The following is a 15,441-nucleotide window of genomic DNA, read 5'->3' on the forward strand; positions in this document are numbered from 1 at the left end:
TACTCTCAGTGTCTCAGAGGGGACTTTTGATTCAAAACGTCATGTAGAACCCAACGCTGTCAGGAGGTTGCTAAGGGACTTGGACAATGAGTACAGTTTTGACAATGCACAGCCAACAGCAAAACACTGTTTTACCTAACATTGTGTAGTAAATTCAGAATGCTCCCACAAATTATCTCGTGGAACTCTAACCCACAGGAGGCCAGGCACTATAATCGACATCTCTGTAATTGGGGTTGTAGAGTTTAGGCAAACTGAATAATTCCACCAAAGCTCCAGGCCCAGTAAATTATAGATCCTGGTCTCAAATCCAGATCATGAGGCTGTAAGTATGGGATGTTTTTAATTAAGAAAAAAGTTTGGCACACCAATATGCAGGGATTCTAACCTGTTATACTCTTTCAAGTTAACATTAGCTTTTACATTTAAACATGGTTGGGAGAAAGACGAGCCAAGAACATTTGGGAGACATATAAAACTCAGATCTCAGGGGCCAGAGGTGTAGTTTGGTTAGAAGAAGGCTTTTCCCTAGTTTGCACAAAGCCCCAGGTTTGGTCCCTGGTACTGCATAAACAAAGCTAGCACACGCCTATTATAACATTTTGGAAGTGGAGTCAGGAAGGTTGGAAGTTTAAGGCCATCCTCAGCTACATAGATCATTTGGGACTAACCTGAGCTACATGAGACCCTGTCTCAAAAGAAAATGGTGATTCAAATCTTGGCTCATAATCAGTTTTGGTGGAACGCAGCACTGAAGTTTGTGAGTGCATTGCCTTCGACTGTGAGGGGAGCTGAGCAGCTGCAAGAGAGATTATTCGGCTGGCAAACATCTGTACTATTACTAAATAATACTGACAAGAATTACACTGTTTTCATGGGTGTTGGGGAACATCAAAGAACGACCTCCTTTCCCAGCCCAAATCTCCTTGAGTCACTAACAAATTTATTCCAGGAAAACATATTGCAGTTTCTGAGGGCAGGTCGTGGAGTCAGGGCTTTCAGGGAGAAGGCTTCCTTTTCCTGCATCACCTTCTGAGATTCGGCATCCACCTAGAAAGCCGCTAGGGTAGAAATGCTCACCGGCGAGCAATCAAGAAAGGAAAGCCCCTGGCGCCTAAGCTGAGGCGTGGCTTCTCAGGTGCCCGTGGGCCTTAAGTTACGCAGACAGCCCTCCCCCGGGGTGTCTGCCCAGGTGCAGGTGCCAGCACAGAGGAGAGAGGGCCCGACTGCTGAGGGGCTCGCACGCTGCGGCTGGTTCCTCGAGTCTAGGACTCAGGGAACCCGCTGTAGTGGAGAGGACCCTGGGACCATTGTCGGTGTGGCTTCACACCGGGCCTGGCTCTCTCTGACCCCCTCCGCTAGAAGCTCAGCCTGCAGACGACCAGCTGTGCTTCTCTGGGAACTGCAAGCTTGAAGGGAGCAGAAGGGTGGGGCATGGTTGTTGGATCACTGGCAATTCCAAAACAGGCCAAATCCCAACGATGGGAGTTTTAGGTGTGGCACTATTCGATGGCGTTGTTTGGAGCCCCAAACTTGATGTATTTTAGTTCTAGGAAAACATTTCTCATACCAGGCAGTCAAATTTGGCCCTTTGTTTTATTAGTTCTATTTAGAGATTAAAAAAAAAAATATGGCAGAGCATACATATCAAGTTCTCTTGTGAATGCTCTCCAGGAAATCAGACGGGAAAGAAACTATTTTGTGACAAATCATTGTGCGTTGTGTTGTTGGCAGACAAATGATAGAGATGTGTTCCCACATCCCAAACTAAGTAGGATATGCTGCCCTACCACAGAGACCGTGCAGAACTCTATGATTCTTCAACCACTTGGAAGAAACGACCAGGTCACACAATCTCAAACTCCAACGTCATGAAGCTCAAATAAATGTAAAAGGAGCCAGACTGCTGCTTGGCCTCATTGCCTTAGCGAAGGAAAGCTCCCTGCACCCAGCTAGTTCATGTGGGGCCGCCCAAGGGAGAGGAAGGCGGCGCTTTTAAGACGTTTGGGATTGGTTCGCGGGCGTGCTCCGCTAAGCGGAAAAGCTTGGTTGTTGATGAAATATATCCATCGCGTTCCTTTAGACCCTCTTCCCCTAGACTTGTGGTTGGCAGACAGCAATGGCCACAGAGTCAACAGGCATCAGCTTCGGAGGCAGACAGGTTCCCCGCTACCCATGTGTGACTGACCGCCTCAAGGTCAAGGCTCAGTCCATCCTGAGAACTGTGAGATTGATGTAACTGATCTTTGTAGGAACAGGAAGGGCTGTTTTTTCCTCAGGCAATGTAAATACCTGCTACCAACAAGCACTAGTGAAACAGACATGCCCATCACCAGAGCTTCTAAAGTCTAAACAGCACTCGTAGTATAGTCACCCCAAGGGGTAAGAGGCCCCCCAAGACATCCGAGGAGTATAGTCACCCCCAAAGAGTAAGAGGCCCCCCAAGACATCCCAGGAGTATGGTCACCCCAAGGAGTAAGAGGCCCCCGAGATATCCCAGGAGTATGGTCACCCCAAGGAGTAAGAGGTCCCAAGACCTCCCAGGAGTATGGTCACCCCAAGGAGTAAGAGGCCCCCGAGATATCCCAGGAGTGTGGTCACCCCAAAGAGTAAGAGGCCCCCCAAGACATCCCAGGAGTATGGTCACCCCAAGGAGTAAGAGGCCCCCTGAGATATCCCAGGAGTATGGTCACCCCAAGGAGTAAGAGGTCCCGAGACCTCCCAGGAGTCTGTGGGTAGACCCAAGCTGAGGCTTACAGCCCTTCGGGGCCAGCGAGTGCTAGATTTAAAGTCATAAAACACAAATAGCAGATCTGAGGCCTCAGGTTCCAGCCAGCTGTGCATCAGAAGGAAGAACCCTGCCCTTCGACCCACCCTCTCTCCATACCTCTGCCTGTGGGGTGACATTGAGCAATGTCCTGCCTGCTTAGCTTGGGCAGGACACAGGGCTTACCGTGCCCACCTGCTGAGCCCCCTCAGAATGACTGTCCCCATGCACAGCTGCTTCTGGCACAATGGTTGCACCGGTGTCTTCCAAGGACTTGGAATCCTTAAGGGTATCTGAGAGGCATTCTTGACCTCACAGAGCACTTCCTGGGTCAGGAATAAACATAGGCCTTTGGAGTCTGCCAGGAACTAGGGAAACCCGCCCACATGTAAATCCAAATAAAATAACTAAAGAAAAAGTGAAGTAAGCAGGGGCTGGAGAGATGGTTCAGAGGTTAAGAGCACTGGCTGCTCTTCCAGAGGACTTGAGTTCGATTCCCAGTACCCACATGGTGGCTCACAACCTTCTGTAATGAGATCTGGTGCCCCCTTCTGGCCCACAGGCGTACATGCAGACACAGAGCACTGTATATGCATCATAAATAAATAAATCTTTAAAAAAAAAGTAAAAAAGTGGAAGGAAATCCCCAGAAGTTCTGATCTCACCATAATGATTATCTCTGTGATGTTTGGGGGTTTTGTCACTACATATCAAATTCCTCATACTTGAGAAAAAAATCGGGAGCCTCACAATGCAGTGACAATAGGAAGTCAGTCACTTAGGACATGCCAGTTAACCTTTCTGGGCAGTGGAACCTGACCCCTCTCTCTAAGCAAGTCTGGGAGCTGTCCCGTTGGAACCCACCTTACAACCAACATGAATGCCACCCTGGTCAACGCAAACACACACTCTTCTCCATCAGAGCTGCCAAAGGCAGGCAGCTGCCTAACTCTACCCTCAATCAGCGGCTACAACGTGCAGCTTGTTACCTGATAGACCTACCTCTGACCACTCACCTTCCACTTCCGACCTTATTGGAGTCTGACCCCTCCAAGATAAAGTATTTAGAATATTTTTCTTGTACTATTAGGCACCTTGAGCTCACTACTGATATCTGGACATCTTTGACCCCAGCCCAGCGAGTGATCAGAGCAGGGTCAAGTGAGGTCTCAGGCTGAGGGGACACGTGTGCTTGCCTGGTCTTTGGGTCTTCCCATCATTTGCAGCCTATGATTGTCTAGACAGCTTTCCCAACAGAGTCCTGAGTATCGTTATTCAGTCCAGTATGCCTCCTCTAAAATCAGAGGAACACCAAGACAACAGTGCACTCACACGCACCAGTTCTGAAGTGACCCAAAAAATAAAAAGGTGCCTGGATTGGCAAAGCGGCCTTTTCTCTGCTCACAGTCTGTACAAAGAGTGCTCTTGGCGGGGAACACCCAGTACTCTGGGATGACTGCTACCCAGGAGGTGTTGTTCAGCTGCTGCCATGGCAACCCTCCATCTGTGAGCATGGACCACTCTTGTGCAGGCTGGAGGAGGCTTGGAGGAGGTCCCGGGGGCTGCAGCTCTGAGGGCTGACCCACATGCAGGCAGCTTTGGAGGAGCCCAAAGAAATGAGAGGAGGGCCCAATAAATGTGCACTCATTTAACACACAAGTGTGGGGTGATACTTGTTTCCACGGTATCAACATATGTGTGTGTGTGTAGGAAGGAATGCACACCACACACACACACACACACACACACACACACACACACACCACTTGTCTTTTTAAAACTCCAGAACCTATATTCACAGTATCTGATGCAACAGATGTCCAAAGAATTGCCACTCTCTTACACAATAAGTAAACACTGCCAAATCAAGACTGGCCCAAAACAAATAGCGCTTCAATAATAAGCCTAAGCACAAACAAAAGCAGTAAAATATATATATATATATATATTCATATTTGCTGGATGTAGTGGCACGTGCATGTAATCTCAGCACTCAGGAGATGGGTGCCGTGAGACCAGGAGCCCAAGGTCATCCTTAACTACATAGGGAGTTCAAGGCCAGCCTGAGCTGCATGACACCTTACCTCAAAAAAAGGTTTGACTTACAATTTATTGTTGAAAATCTTATTTCACGTTAAAGACTCATTTTTATCCAGGATTCGGAGCTCTCAGAATTCCGTTTCTTCTTGTGCTAGCCACTTCCCTCTGGCTTTGAACCTGGGAATCGGCTCCTGCATATTGACAAGCAAAACTGGGACATGGTAGTGCTTGAGACAAGGGAGGTGTGAAGTGAGGATCTGCTTTCACAGAGAGACCTCTGTATTCAGATCTCTGCCGCATGCCTGTGCAGCTAATCTCAGCACCCAGAGCTGATGCATGCCCATGCAGTTAATCCCAGCACCCAAGGCTGATGCATGCCCATGCAGCTGATCTCTCAGCACCCAAGGCTGATGCATGCCCATGCAGTTAATCCCAGCACCCAAGGCTGATGCATGCCCATGCAGCTGATCTCTCAGCACCCAAGGCTGATGCATGCCCATGCAGTTAATCCCAGCACCCAAGGCTGATACATGCCCATGCAGCTGATCTCTCAGCACCCAAGGCTGATGCATGCCCATGCAGCTGATCTCAGCACCCAGGGCTGATGCATGCCCATGCAGCTGATCTCTCAGCACCCAGGGCTAATGCATGCCCATGCAGTTAACCTCAGCACCCAGGGCTGATGCATGTCCATGCAGCTGATCTCAGCACCCAAAGCTGATGCATGCCCATGCAGTTAATCTCAGCACCCAAGGCTGATGCATGCCCGTGCAGTTAATCCCAGCACCCAGGGCTAATGCATGCCCATGCAGCTGATATCTCAGTACCCAGGGCTGATACATGCCCATGCAGCTGATCTCAGCACCCAAGGCTGATGCATGCCCATGCAGTTAATCTCAGCACCCAGGGCTGATGCATGCCCACGCAATTAATCTCAGCACCCAAGGCTGATGCATGCCCATGCAGCTGATCTCAGCACCCAAGGCTGATGCATGCCCATGCAGTTAATCTCAGCACCCAAGGCTGATGCATGCCCATGCAGTTAATCTCAGCACCCAGGGCTAATGCATGCCCATGCAGCTGATATCTCAGTACCCAGGGCTGATACATGCCCATGCAGCTGATCTCAGCACCCAGGACTCACCTAGTGGGCTTGTTGTATCTTCAGGGACATTAGAGAAGAATGAGAACTTTCCACAACCCATCTGGTTTCTAGCTCTGTTACAATAGGACTCCCAGACTCCTGGCTTTGCTACCACACGACCCCTCCTATTTACAACTTTCCTTCCACTTGCCCCTGTGCTAAAGCGATGAAGAATCCCCTGGATGCTTCACAGTGCGGTGAGATTGCTCCTAGACCTTCGTAACTTAACACTCCAACTGGGAAACAGAAAACAGCCACTCACAAACACAGGTGCAGGAGTGCATGTGCGCACACACAGACCACGTTCTTGTACCTCCCTATCAGCCACAACCAAGTCCGTGTAAGTTTCCAGGAGATGCAGCTGGAGAGATGGGCTCAGCGGCTAAACTGACCGACCGCTCTTGTGGAAGAGTTTGGTTCCAGGACCCACACCAGGCAGCCCTCAACTACCATTAACTCCAGCTCCAGGAGAACACGACACTTCCGAACTCTGCAGGGAACTGCACCTGTGTTCTCACAGACACACACACACGCATGCACACACTCACACACACACACACGCACATGCACACGCACGCACTTAAAATAATAAACATAAAATCTAAAGGAAAAGGTTTCTGGAAAACTAAGCACGAACGAGGATGGTCCTCTCGGATCATCACAGCGGCTTTAGCTTTTAAACAATCTTACACATCGCTGGACCACACACAGGACAGGCGATGGGTCTTAAGAACCCTTCATCAGTGCTCTGTTGGAGATTGGAGCCTGGGCCTGGGTCTGCACCCCCACCCCTCAGATGAGCTATGTGGCCTTAGATGAATCACTGAAAGTCCCAGTGCCTCTCTGCTGCTGCTGCTGCTGTTGTTGTAAAGTGATGTTATAACTTTTTAGGGACGCTTTAAGTTCACACACACACACACACACACAAATTTAAGCAGAAAGCACAGAGCCCCTATAACCCTCCCACCCTCCCCGTCACTGGCAAGACACACCACTGTGTGTCCGTCACTGGGCATGAATTTACCCCCAACACACCATTCTCGCCCGCGTTTGCAGGCGAAGCTAGGGCTCACCCTTGACCGTGAACACTGGATGTGTTTGAGCAACTGTGTTAGCACAGGTTCCCACCGTCGACATGTCGTATAGAGCAGGCTGGCCACCCTACGATCCCTCTGCAGCCCTCACCCCTTCCCAGAACCCACTGCTCCTGGGCAGACCGTGGCTGCGGTCGCCCAATGGAAACCCTTCTCAGCTTGCTGTCCTTTCGCCCGGTCGTGTGCACTGGTTCCTCCTGCGGCTCCTCCTCGGCCTCACAGCTCCTCACTCCCCGTTTTTTTTAGACAGACCAGAATTTATTTAACCGTGTACTTACTCAGCAGCATCTTCGTTGCTCCTTTTTTAAGAGAGAAAACTTATAAGCGCATCTGTGTGTGGTTTTTAATATGGAAGCGAGATTCTGGCTCGTTTGGGCAAAGATCAGGAACTACGGCGGCTGTGTTACACGGTGAGACAGTTTCCATTGTACGCTGATAAAACCGTCTTCCCTGGTGGCTGTACCATTTTTTATTTTTCCACTCGTCTATGAATGATGGCGCCGGTGGCTCCCCCGGTGTTTGGCGGTGTGGCTGTTTTGGATTTGCGCCCTTCCGATAGGTGTGTCAGGGTGTGTCATGGCTATGTACCGTGCGGCTCACTATGGCATCAAACACCTTCTCAGACACTCCTTGTCTGTCTGTAGATTGTCGTGCTGGGACATCTCTGCTCAGGCCTTTTGTCCATCCTGTGGGTGAGCGTCCATTTTCCTGCTCTAGAGCTGCAAAGGGTCTTTGGATTCTTGGTCTTCGTTCTCTGAGACTTTTGCAAACACTTCCTCCAGCTGGCCATTCTCGGAGAGTGTCCTGGGCTCTGCAGAAGTTTCTTGTTTCAGTGAAGTCCAGCCTGGCAATCATCTCTCGCGGAATGTACCCTTGGAGCTGTACCTAGGGAGTTGTCATCAACCCCACATCATCCAGACCCCGCCCCCTGTCTCCTGGGAGCTTCACCATTTTATCTAATCCCCGGATCTATGGTCGTTTGAACCGATGCTTTGTGACTGCTGTGAGGTTTGTGCTTGGATTCTTGCTTACCTTGTATTTATGTGTCTAATAGCTCTAGTACCGTTTGCTCTAGCGCCCTTTTCTCCTTTGTCGGAAAGCAGCGTGTGTCCTGCGCAATCCGATCGCTCGATTTATGTGGCCTGTTTCTGAGCTCTGGAGTCGGGTCCTTCATCAGGTCCACTGAGTCTTTTACCTGAACCACACCGTCTCAACTGATATAACTGGTTTGCTACCAGTCTTGATGTTTGGTAGCATCAGTCCTCTGTCTTCGCACCGTTTCTTTAATAGTGAACGATCCACTCTGTCTGTTCTGGGGCTTTGGTTTCTCATATGAGCTTAAGCGCACTGATATCCACAAAGTACTCTGCTTGACTTTGGATTGGCATTGTATTAACTCTAAAGATCAAGATAAGAAGAGAAAACGCCCTGGCAATGCCAGGTTTGTTCATTTATCTGGTCCGTCAGTGTCTTTCACCCCCTTTACAATCTCCTTCCTCACACAGACCTTACACGTAGCTTAAGAAACATACCCAAGTATTCCATTTCAAGGGTGCTAACTTAAATGATCATATTTTTGTTCTTGAGATTCTAATTGCTCATGGCTGGTATATAAGAAAGCAGTTGGCTTCTTTATGCTAATTTGTGTCAAAAAATCTTCGTGTAATTTTTTTTTAATCTTGGTTTTGCTGGGGGAGGGGCATGCCTTTAGTCTCAGCACTTGGGAGGTAGGGCCAGGTAGATCTATGTGAGTTTGAGGCCAGCCTGGTCTACAAAGTCAGTTTCAGGACAGCCAGAGCTACACAGAGAAACCCTGTCTCGAAACAAAATAAAACAAAACAAAAAGAAAATCTTGTGGATTTTTTTCTTGTCAGTTCTTAAAGATTTTCCAGAGGTGAGCAGGCCATCTATAAATGATAGCCACTTCTTCCCTTCCTATCTGCATATCTCTCATTAGCTTTTCTTGTCTTATTGCATCATCCAACCATCTAGAGTCATATTAAAAAGCAATGGTTCCTGTTCTGGGTCTGAACAGAAAACAAGTTTCTGTCAGTTAAGTGAAATGAACCAAAAAGGAAGTTTTAAACACTGCTCCCCTAGTTCAAGAAATGTCATAAATAAGTAAATAAATAATAGTAAAAATAAAAAATAAAGGTCCCACTATCCATGCTTTATAGAGAGCCTTTTGTTATTTATAGAAGTTTTATTAGTAACTGTGAAAGATATATTCTTGTGATAAGCATATATCCAATATTTCAGCATTCCATAATTGAAAAAACAATCTGTAAAATTATAGGGCAACATAGGATAACATTAAGTGAAAACTATTAAGTTAAAAAGAATCTAAAAAGGCTACGATACTGTGTGATTTCCACTATCTCACTCACTGAGGACTTTCACAGTGAATAGCTATTGGGTTTGATAAATTCTCCCTCAGCATCTATCAATAGTAACACATATCATTTGAATTACCCTGCCCACTAACATGGACTACAGGCATTTATTTTTAAACATTGAACTGCTTTTCTTATCCGGCATAAATTCCACTTGGTCAAAGTATACAATTTTTCTTTTGCATTATTAGATTCAACTTGTGAGTTGTGAGTGATTTGTGGTTGAGTCTGTTTTGGATCTGTGTTCGTGGGAGCTATTGGTCTGTAGTTTTCATTCACTGAAGTATCTTTTCCTCGTTTGTTCGTAGGGTGACGCTGGACTCCTAGTGTGGATTGAGAAGTATTTCTTCTAATCACATCCTCTGAAAGAGATTACAGAGAATTGATATATTTTCCTCCTTAACTACTTGGAAGAGTCCACCCAGAATGAGCCCATCTGGACCTAGTGCTTTCTGGTTGGAAAGGTCATGAATAATTTACTTAAAGTCCGGGGTGGAGAGATGACTCCGCGGTTAACATTGTCTGTTGCTCTTGCAGAGGGGGCCTGGGTTCAGTTCCCAGTGCTTCCGTGGTGGCTCACAACTCACCTGTAACTCCAGTTAAGGACCCGGCACCTTCTTCTGGCTTCCGCTGGCTACTGCATGTGTGTCGTGCACATAAACTCGTGCAGGCACTCACGCTCACACACATGAATAAAGACGAACAAAACTTTAAAGTCTCTAATGTATAAACAGTTTGGACTATCTATTTCCTCTAATGCGAGTTTTGCCAGACTGGATGTTTCTAGTAATGAGTCTAACTTCAACAGAGAAGTGTGGGTACATCCTTTGGAGTCCTTTCCATGTCCATAGAGTCTGTGGTCATGCTCTCTTCCACCCATGTCTGCAGTGGCTTCCAGTTTGTTCTCTCTCTCTCTCTCTCTCTCTCTCTCTCTCTCTCTCTCTCTCTCTCTCTCTCTCTCTCTCTCTCTGTCTCTCTCTGTCTCTCTCTGTCTCTCTCTCTCTCCCTCCCCCCTCTCTGTCTCTCTGCCTCTCTCTCTGGTTCTCGGTTCTATTGATTTTTATTTTTAATTGGCATCCTGTTTTCGGTTTTGTCAGTCTGTGCTGTCATCTTTATTTCCTTGCTTGCTTTGGATTTAATTCACTCCTCCAACTTAGACGGCTGATTTCAGATTTCTTTTCTGCTTGATGCATCTGATGCTATACATTTCTCTTCAGGCTCTGTTATCGATTCCCGTCTAAAACTGTGATTTCATCTTCACTTAGTTCAAAGTATTACTTTTTAATTTCTCTTGAGATTTTTTTTCTTTACTCCATGTCACTGAGAATTGTGTTGTTTAAACTTAAAGCGTTTAAAGGTTTCCCAGGCCTCTACCTATTATTGATTTCTAGCTTAACACCACTGTGCTCTGGCAAGGAACACTACAGAATTTTTATGGTCTTAGCATGTTAAGGTGTTGCAATGGCCCAGAATGAAACATCCTCACGGCTGCTCTCTGTGGCCTTGGGAAGAGCCTGCCACCCGTTTTTCCAGCCGGTGTTTGACCCTACAGTCACTACGATTCTGACATGAGTTCCCAGTAACATTCCCATCAGTCTAAGTCTACGTCACTCTTAAACTCATGGTCCCTAATCAGGTCAGCTTTAAACTTTTAACTTTGTAAACTCTTCCCTTGTAAATTTAACTGCCAAAAATACTCCTTCCCCAGCCACATCCCTCCCCCATCTCCTACCACACTAACCCAGGCCGAAGAGAGGTAGTGATGAGGTAGGCGATTGTTAGGTCACTGTGACCGCCACCAAAGTAGAGAATGCTTCAAGGAAGGTTAGCATCATCGGTGTAAAATAAACACACCGCTGCACACCAAGTAAGAAAAGTCACCCAAGGGATAGAAGAGATAGCTCAGCTTTTAGGGACGTTGGCTTCTCTTGCAGAGGACCAGAGTTTGGTTCCAGGCACCTGTGTCAGGAGGCTCACAGCCATAGGGTATCCAATGTACCTGCACACACGTGCACATTCCAAGGCAAGCAGATACCCATAAATACAGACAATTTTTTTGAGTAACCCGATGCCATTGTGTTCTTGCAAGCTGACTTCAGCACAACGCCAGCTCTGCATTGCTAGAGACATGCATGCAGGGACTTCACCAGGACTATGCAGCTACGGAGCCAAACACAACAAGGAGAAGCTTAGCACTTACGGGTGCTCAGTAGCCCTACTGCGTTTTAGCTGTAACATACATTGGCCGCATTGCTTCCTTCCGGCCATGGTTTAGTTATATGCCCAAGGCAGAAAGAGGAGATCCTTTCCACTATTGGCTAAAAAACAATGACATATATATATGCTTTTCCCACTAAAGGGCCAGAGGCTTGCCTGGCTGAGTAAAATAGGAAGTTTCTCTATGAGCTAGGATAGAAAACAAATTATTCTGGGAAAGTCTACTAGTTCAAAAGCCCATTGTCAGTGCCAACATCCTTTTAGAGAATAAGCCTGAGGGTCTAGAGGTGTTTGTGCCCCCATGGATCACAAAGCTCTCAACCAAGCATCACGCAGACCTATCAAGACAAAGCCAGGGAGCCCAGGAACTGGGTCTTGGAGTTGAGGCGTCATGAGGTCCCAACTGGAACCCGTTTCTAAAGAACACAAAAGGGCTGGGGCTGTGACTCGGCAGTTAAGAACGGCGGCTGCTCTTCCAGGGGATTCAAGTTTGGTGCCCAGCACCAGATAGGGCAGCGGCTCACAACTGCCTGTCACTCCAGCTCCAGGGGGACTAGCACCCTCTTCTGACATTCTCAGGCACCCACACACGAAAGAGTGGCATAAACTCACACGGACATGCACACGTACGCACAAATCTAAATTAAGCTGTAAAATATGTTAAGCAAGCATAGCCAACTGCCCCCCCAAAAGAAAACAGAAACACACATATTCGTCAACTCTGTCCCCAGCAATTTTCCTAAGAACCTGAGCCTTTAACAAAATGCTTACGTCCTACGGAGAAAGAAGGTTTTCATTTTCAGGTGTACGGCAGTCCTCAAGGCTGAGAGCATGCCTAAGTGTATTTCTGTTCTAAAAGACCCAGAAGCTAACTAAAGATAGACAAGGACAAGGCTCTTGGCAAGGAGTTCTGGTCACGGATACTTGGTAGGTGCTGTGCAGTGAGCAACATCTTAAGCAAGGCACCCTGGAGATGCTGACACGTCCTCCATTGTCCCCAACAAGCTATCACCCCAGGGCCACCAGCTCTTACTGTGTGACCACACAAGCCCCTGGGAGCAAATACTGACACACACACACACACACACACACACACACCCATATAACACATGCAGAAAGTGAGTCTTAGCTTCAGGGATAAAGATACTTAATCCAGAGGGGCAGCTAGGACGCATTGATGGGAATTTAAAGATAGCAAGCCAGCCTCTCTGTGGACAGTAAAAGCAATATTATCAAGTGGCAGGAAGGGGCATATCTTGACATTCCTGGAGGCCTTGGTGTGCTTTGGAAGCAAGAGATCCAGGGGAGAGGCGTGTCATAGTGAGGGGCCAGATCGTGCCTAGGCTGGCCTACACAGGGTAGATGACTCCCCGGGGGATTTGATGAAAATATCGTGAAAACTGGTGCTAAATAGTAGGCAGCTCTGAAGTGGAGATGGAGGGCTGCAGGGGGCTTACTTAATAAAGCCATCACAGAGTAAAATGGCTCCTAACGCTTCACAGTTGAACCAAAGGTCAGTTTCCACTGAACCAAAAGCAGGATGTCCTTGACGCAACCGTCGAGCGCTCCCAAATAATTAAGTGAATCTGTTGGGGGAGGGGAGATAGAGAAAGGTAGGATTTCAGTGGATGTAACAGGGAATCATAAGCCCAGCAAAATCACATTCAGAGAACACTGAAGCAGTCCCTGTAGCTTTCTTTAAGAAAACAAAAAAAAAAAAAAAAAAAAAAAACACACAATGATCTTTCAGAGAGGCACAGGAGAACGCGGGGAGAACAGCCTTCCCAAAAGAGATCTCCGTGAAGGATTCAGCTTTCCCTTGCAGTAAAGTAGCCGATATCTGCCTCCGAGGTCATTGTTGCCAGCCTCCTGCCAAGCCTACGAAAAGGGGAAGCCAGGCAGACCTGGGGCCCTGGTTTGGCTCCTGACCCACACTTCCATCCCTTGGTAAACTCCCTTTACTCAGCTCCAAGTTAAGTCTGTGCACGGACAACCAGGCGAAAGCATGCTAAACGCGAACGCGAAAGCACAAATTATGTATTGAGAAATCTCTACAATGCCAAATTTTTTTTAGAATAAATAAATTATAATATATATATTTAAGAACTCCTGTGTTAGGAAAACTGTTTACATACTGAGGCGTTCCTCTTTTTTTCTTGACTGGAACAATAAAAGAATAATTTGATATGGCCTTGGTTGTTTTTTTATACACACATGCATGCATATATATATATGCATCCAAAGAAGTCAACCTACACTACCCGTGGGAGAGTGAATTCATCTCAAAGTTCAAAGAGCTGCCGCGGGGTCACTCCAAACGTGGGACCTTGCACCCAGAACACAAGGATGTACCATAACTGTGCAATGCCCCCCCTGCCCCCACACGGCCGCCATGATTTCCCCTCCCCATCTTTCCCTCTGCCTTGCGATCCTTCAGCCTGCGCCTCTCCAGCATGCCGTACTGGGGTGCACCAGAGCGTTCCCTCCGTCCGTCTCCCCCCTCTCTCGTTCAACGGTGGGGGTGAAGTACTCCACAGACACTCACCCCCACGCTCGCGCTGTGGCCGGGCACTTCCAAGTAGGAGGATGCAGCTGGGTCCCTCAGGTCAGCATACGCCCACTGAATGGCAAACACCTGGGAGGGGCTCTGGTGACGCTGTCCTAAGCCTCATCACTTTTGTCTCCAGCCAACACAACTCCCCTTTTCACACGCTTGCTAGCCTAATGTATCAATCGGACTTTACTCATGCAGGCAGAGTATCCGACACGGGCCGCTTATGGGACAAGGTCCGTGCTAGTCCCCGTCCGCAGATGCGTCAGTCTGTATTCCTAGCTCTGATAATCCTGGGCCTGTGATCGTGGTATGGGGGTCGACAGAGGCTCTCTGCTCGCTGAAGACAAAGCAGAGAGAATGGGGGGGGATATATAACCTTCAAAGACATGCCCTTGGGGATCTGCTTTCCCAGCTGGACTCCGCCTCCAGAAGTTTCAGTCAGCTCTCCAAGCAGCACCACCAGCTGGGGACCAAGGGTCCAACCCAGGAGCAGTGGGGGGTTGGGGGGGGCTTCCATCTGTCATGCACAACACACGGGCATGATCTTTCTTCCCTGTTTTGCCTCTCCCTACCAGCTGCTTGGGTTATAGTTTTCTTCCACCACAACTATACACACTCTTTTCTCTGTACACTCTTTTCCAGAAGACCAGGCTCAAGGGAATCCCAAAGACGGGTGCCATTGCTTGGGTAGACCGAGGGCGAAGCAGGCTTGCCGCGGCCACCGTGAGTGCATCTTAGGTCTCCTCTCCCACGCGGCTGGTCTGAAAGACCGTCATTGTCCCACTTTCAGAGACTCCTTGGGATTGGATCCTCACAGCACAAGGACTACAAGAACAAACAGCCACCGTGCACACATTAGCTCGCTGTTGCAGGCGTGGGGTACCCTGCGCCCACGCCTCCCCTGATGTCGACGGTCAGGCAACATCGGCGACACAGCTCCCACTTGCTAACCGAGCAACTGGAGACTCGCTGAAGCTGCCGTTGCAAATTGCGGTTGGAATCACACCAGTGAAAGTTGTACTGCTGGTCATGCATGACACATTTGGAGACGACCCAGCATAGCTCTCCTTTAAGAAGACACCAACGCCAATACCAGTTCTTGCTCCCAATGTGTCGTGGGGGCCTCAAGCCGGGAGGGGTGGTCAGAATATCAACCAAGGAGCCAATGCCAGCAGGGACACCGACACTGGCTATCGCGGGGCCTCAGTGACCTTCCAAGGAAAGGTGCTGGT

General features: G+C 48.2%; 1 protein-coding gene across 2 annotated transcripts in view; it reads left to right on the forward strand.

Annotated features, from left to right (window-relative positions):
* The window catches only part of Kcnj6 (potassium inwardly rectifying channel subfamily J member 6), a 220,810-nt gene extending 206,970 nt beyond the window's left edge, over positions 1-13,840 (forward strand). For both annotated transcript variants that reach the window (XM_040750243.1, XM_040750244.1), the window contains exon 5: positions 9,747-13,840. In XM_040750243.1, the coding sequence (XP_040606177.1) occupies positions 9,747-9,765 (19 nt within the window). In that variant the 3' untranslated portion in view covers positions 9,766-13,840. The remainder of the gene's footprint in view (positions 1-9,746) is intronic.
* Positions 13,841-15,441: the final 1,601 nt, after the last annotated feature.

This window comes from Mesocricetus auratus, unplaced genomic scaffold (genome assembly GCF_017639785.1).
Source record: "Mesocricetus auratus isolate SY011 unplaced genomic scaffold, BCM_Maur_2.0 Super-Scaffold_100008, whole genome shotgun sequence".
NCBI classification, from domain to species: domain Eukaryota; kingdom Metazoa; phylum Chordata; class Mammalia; order Rodentia; family Cricetidae; genus Mesocricetus; species Mesocricetus auratus.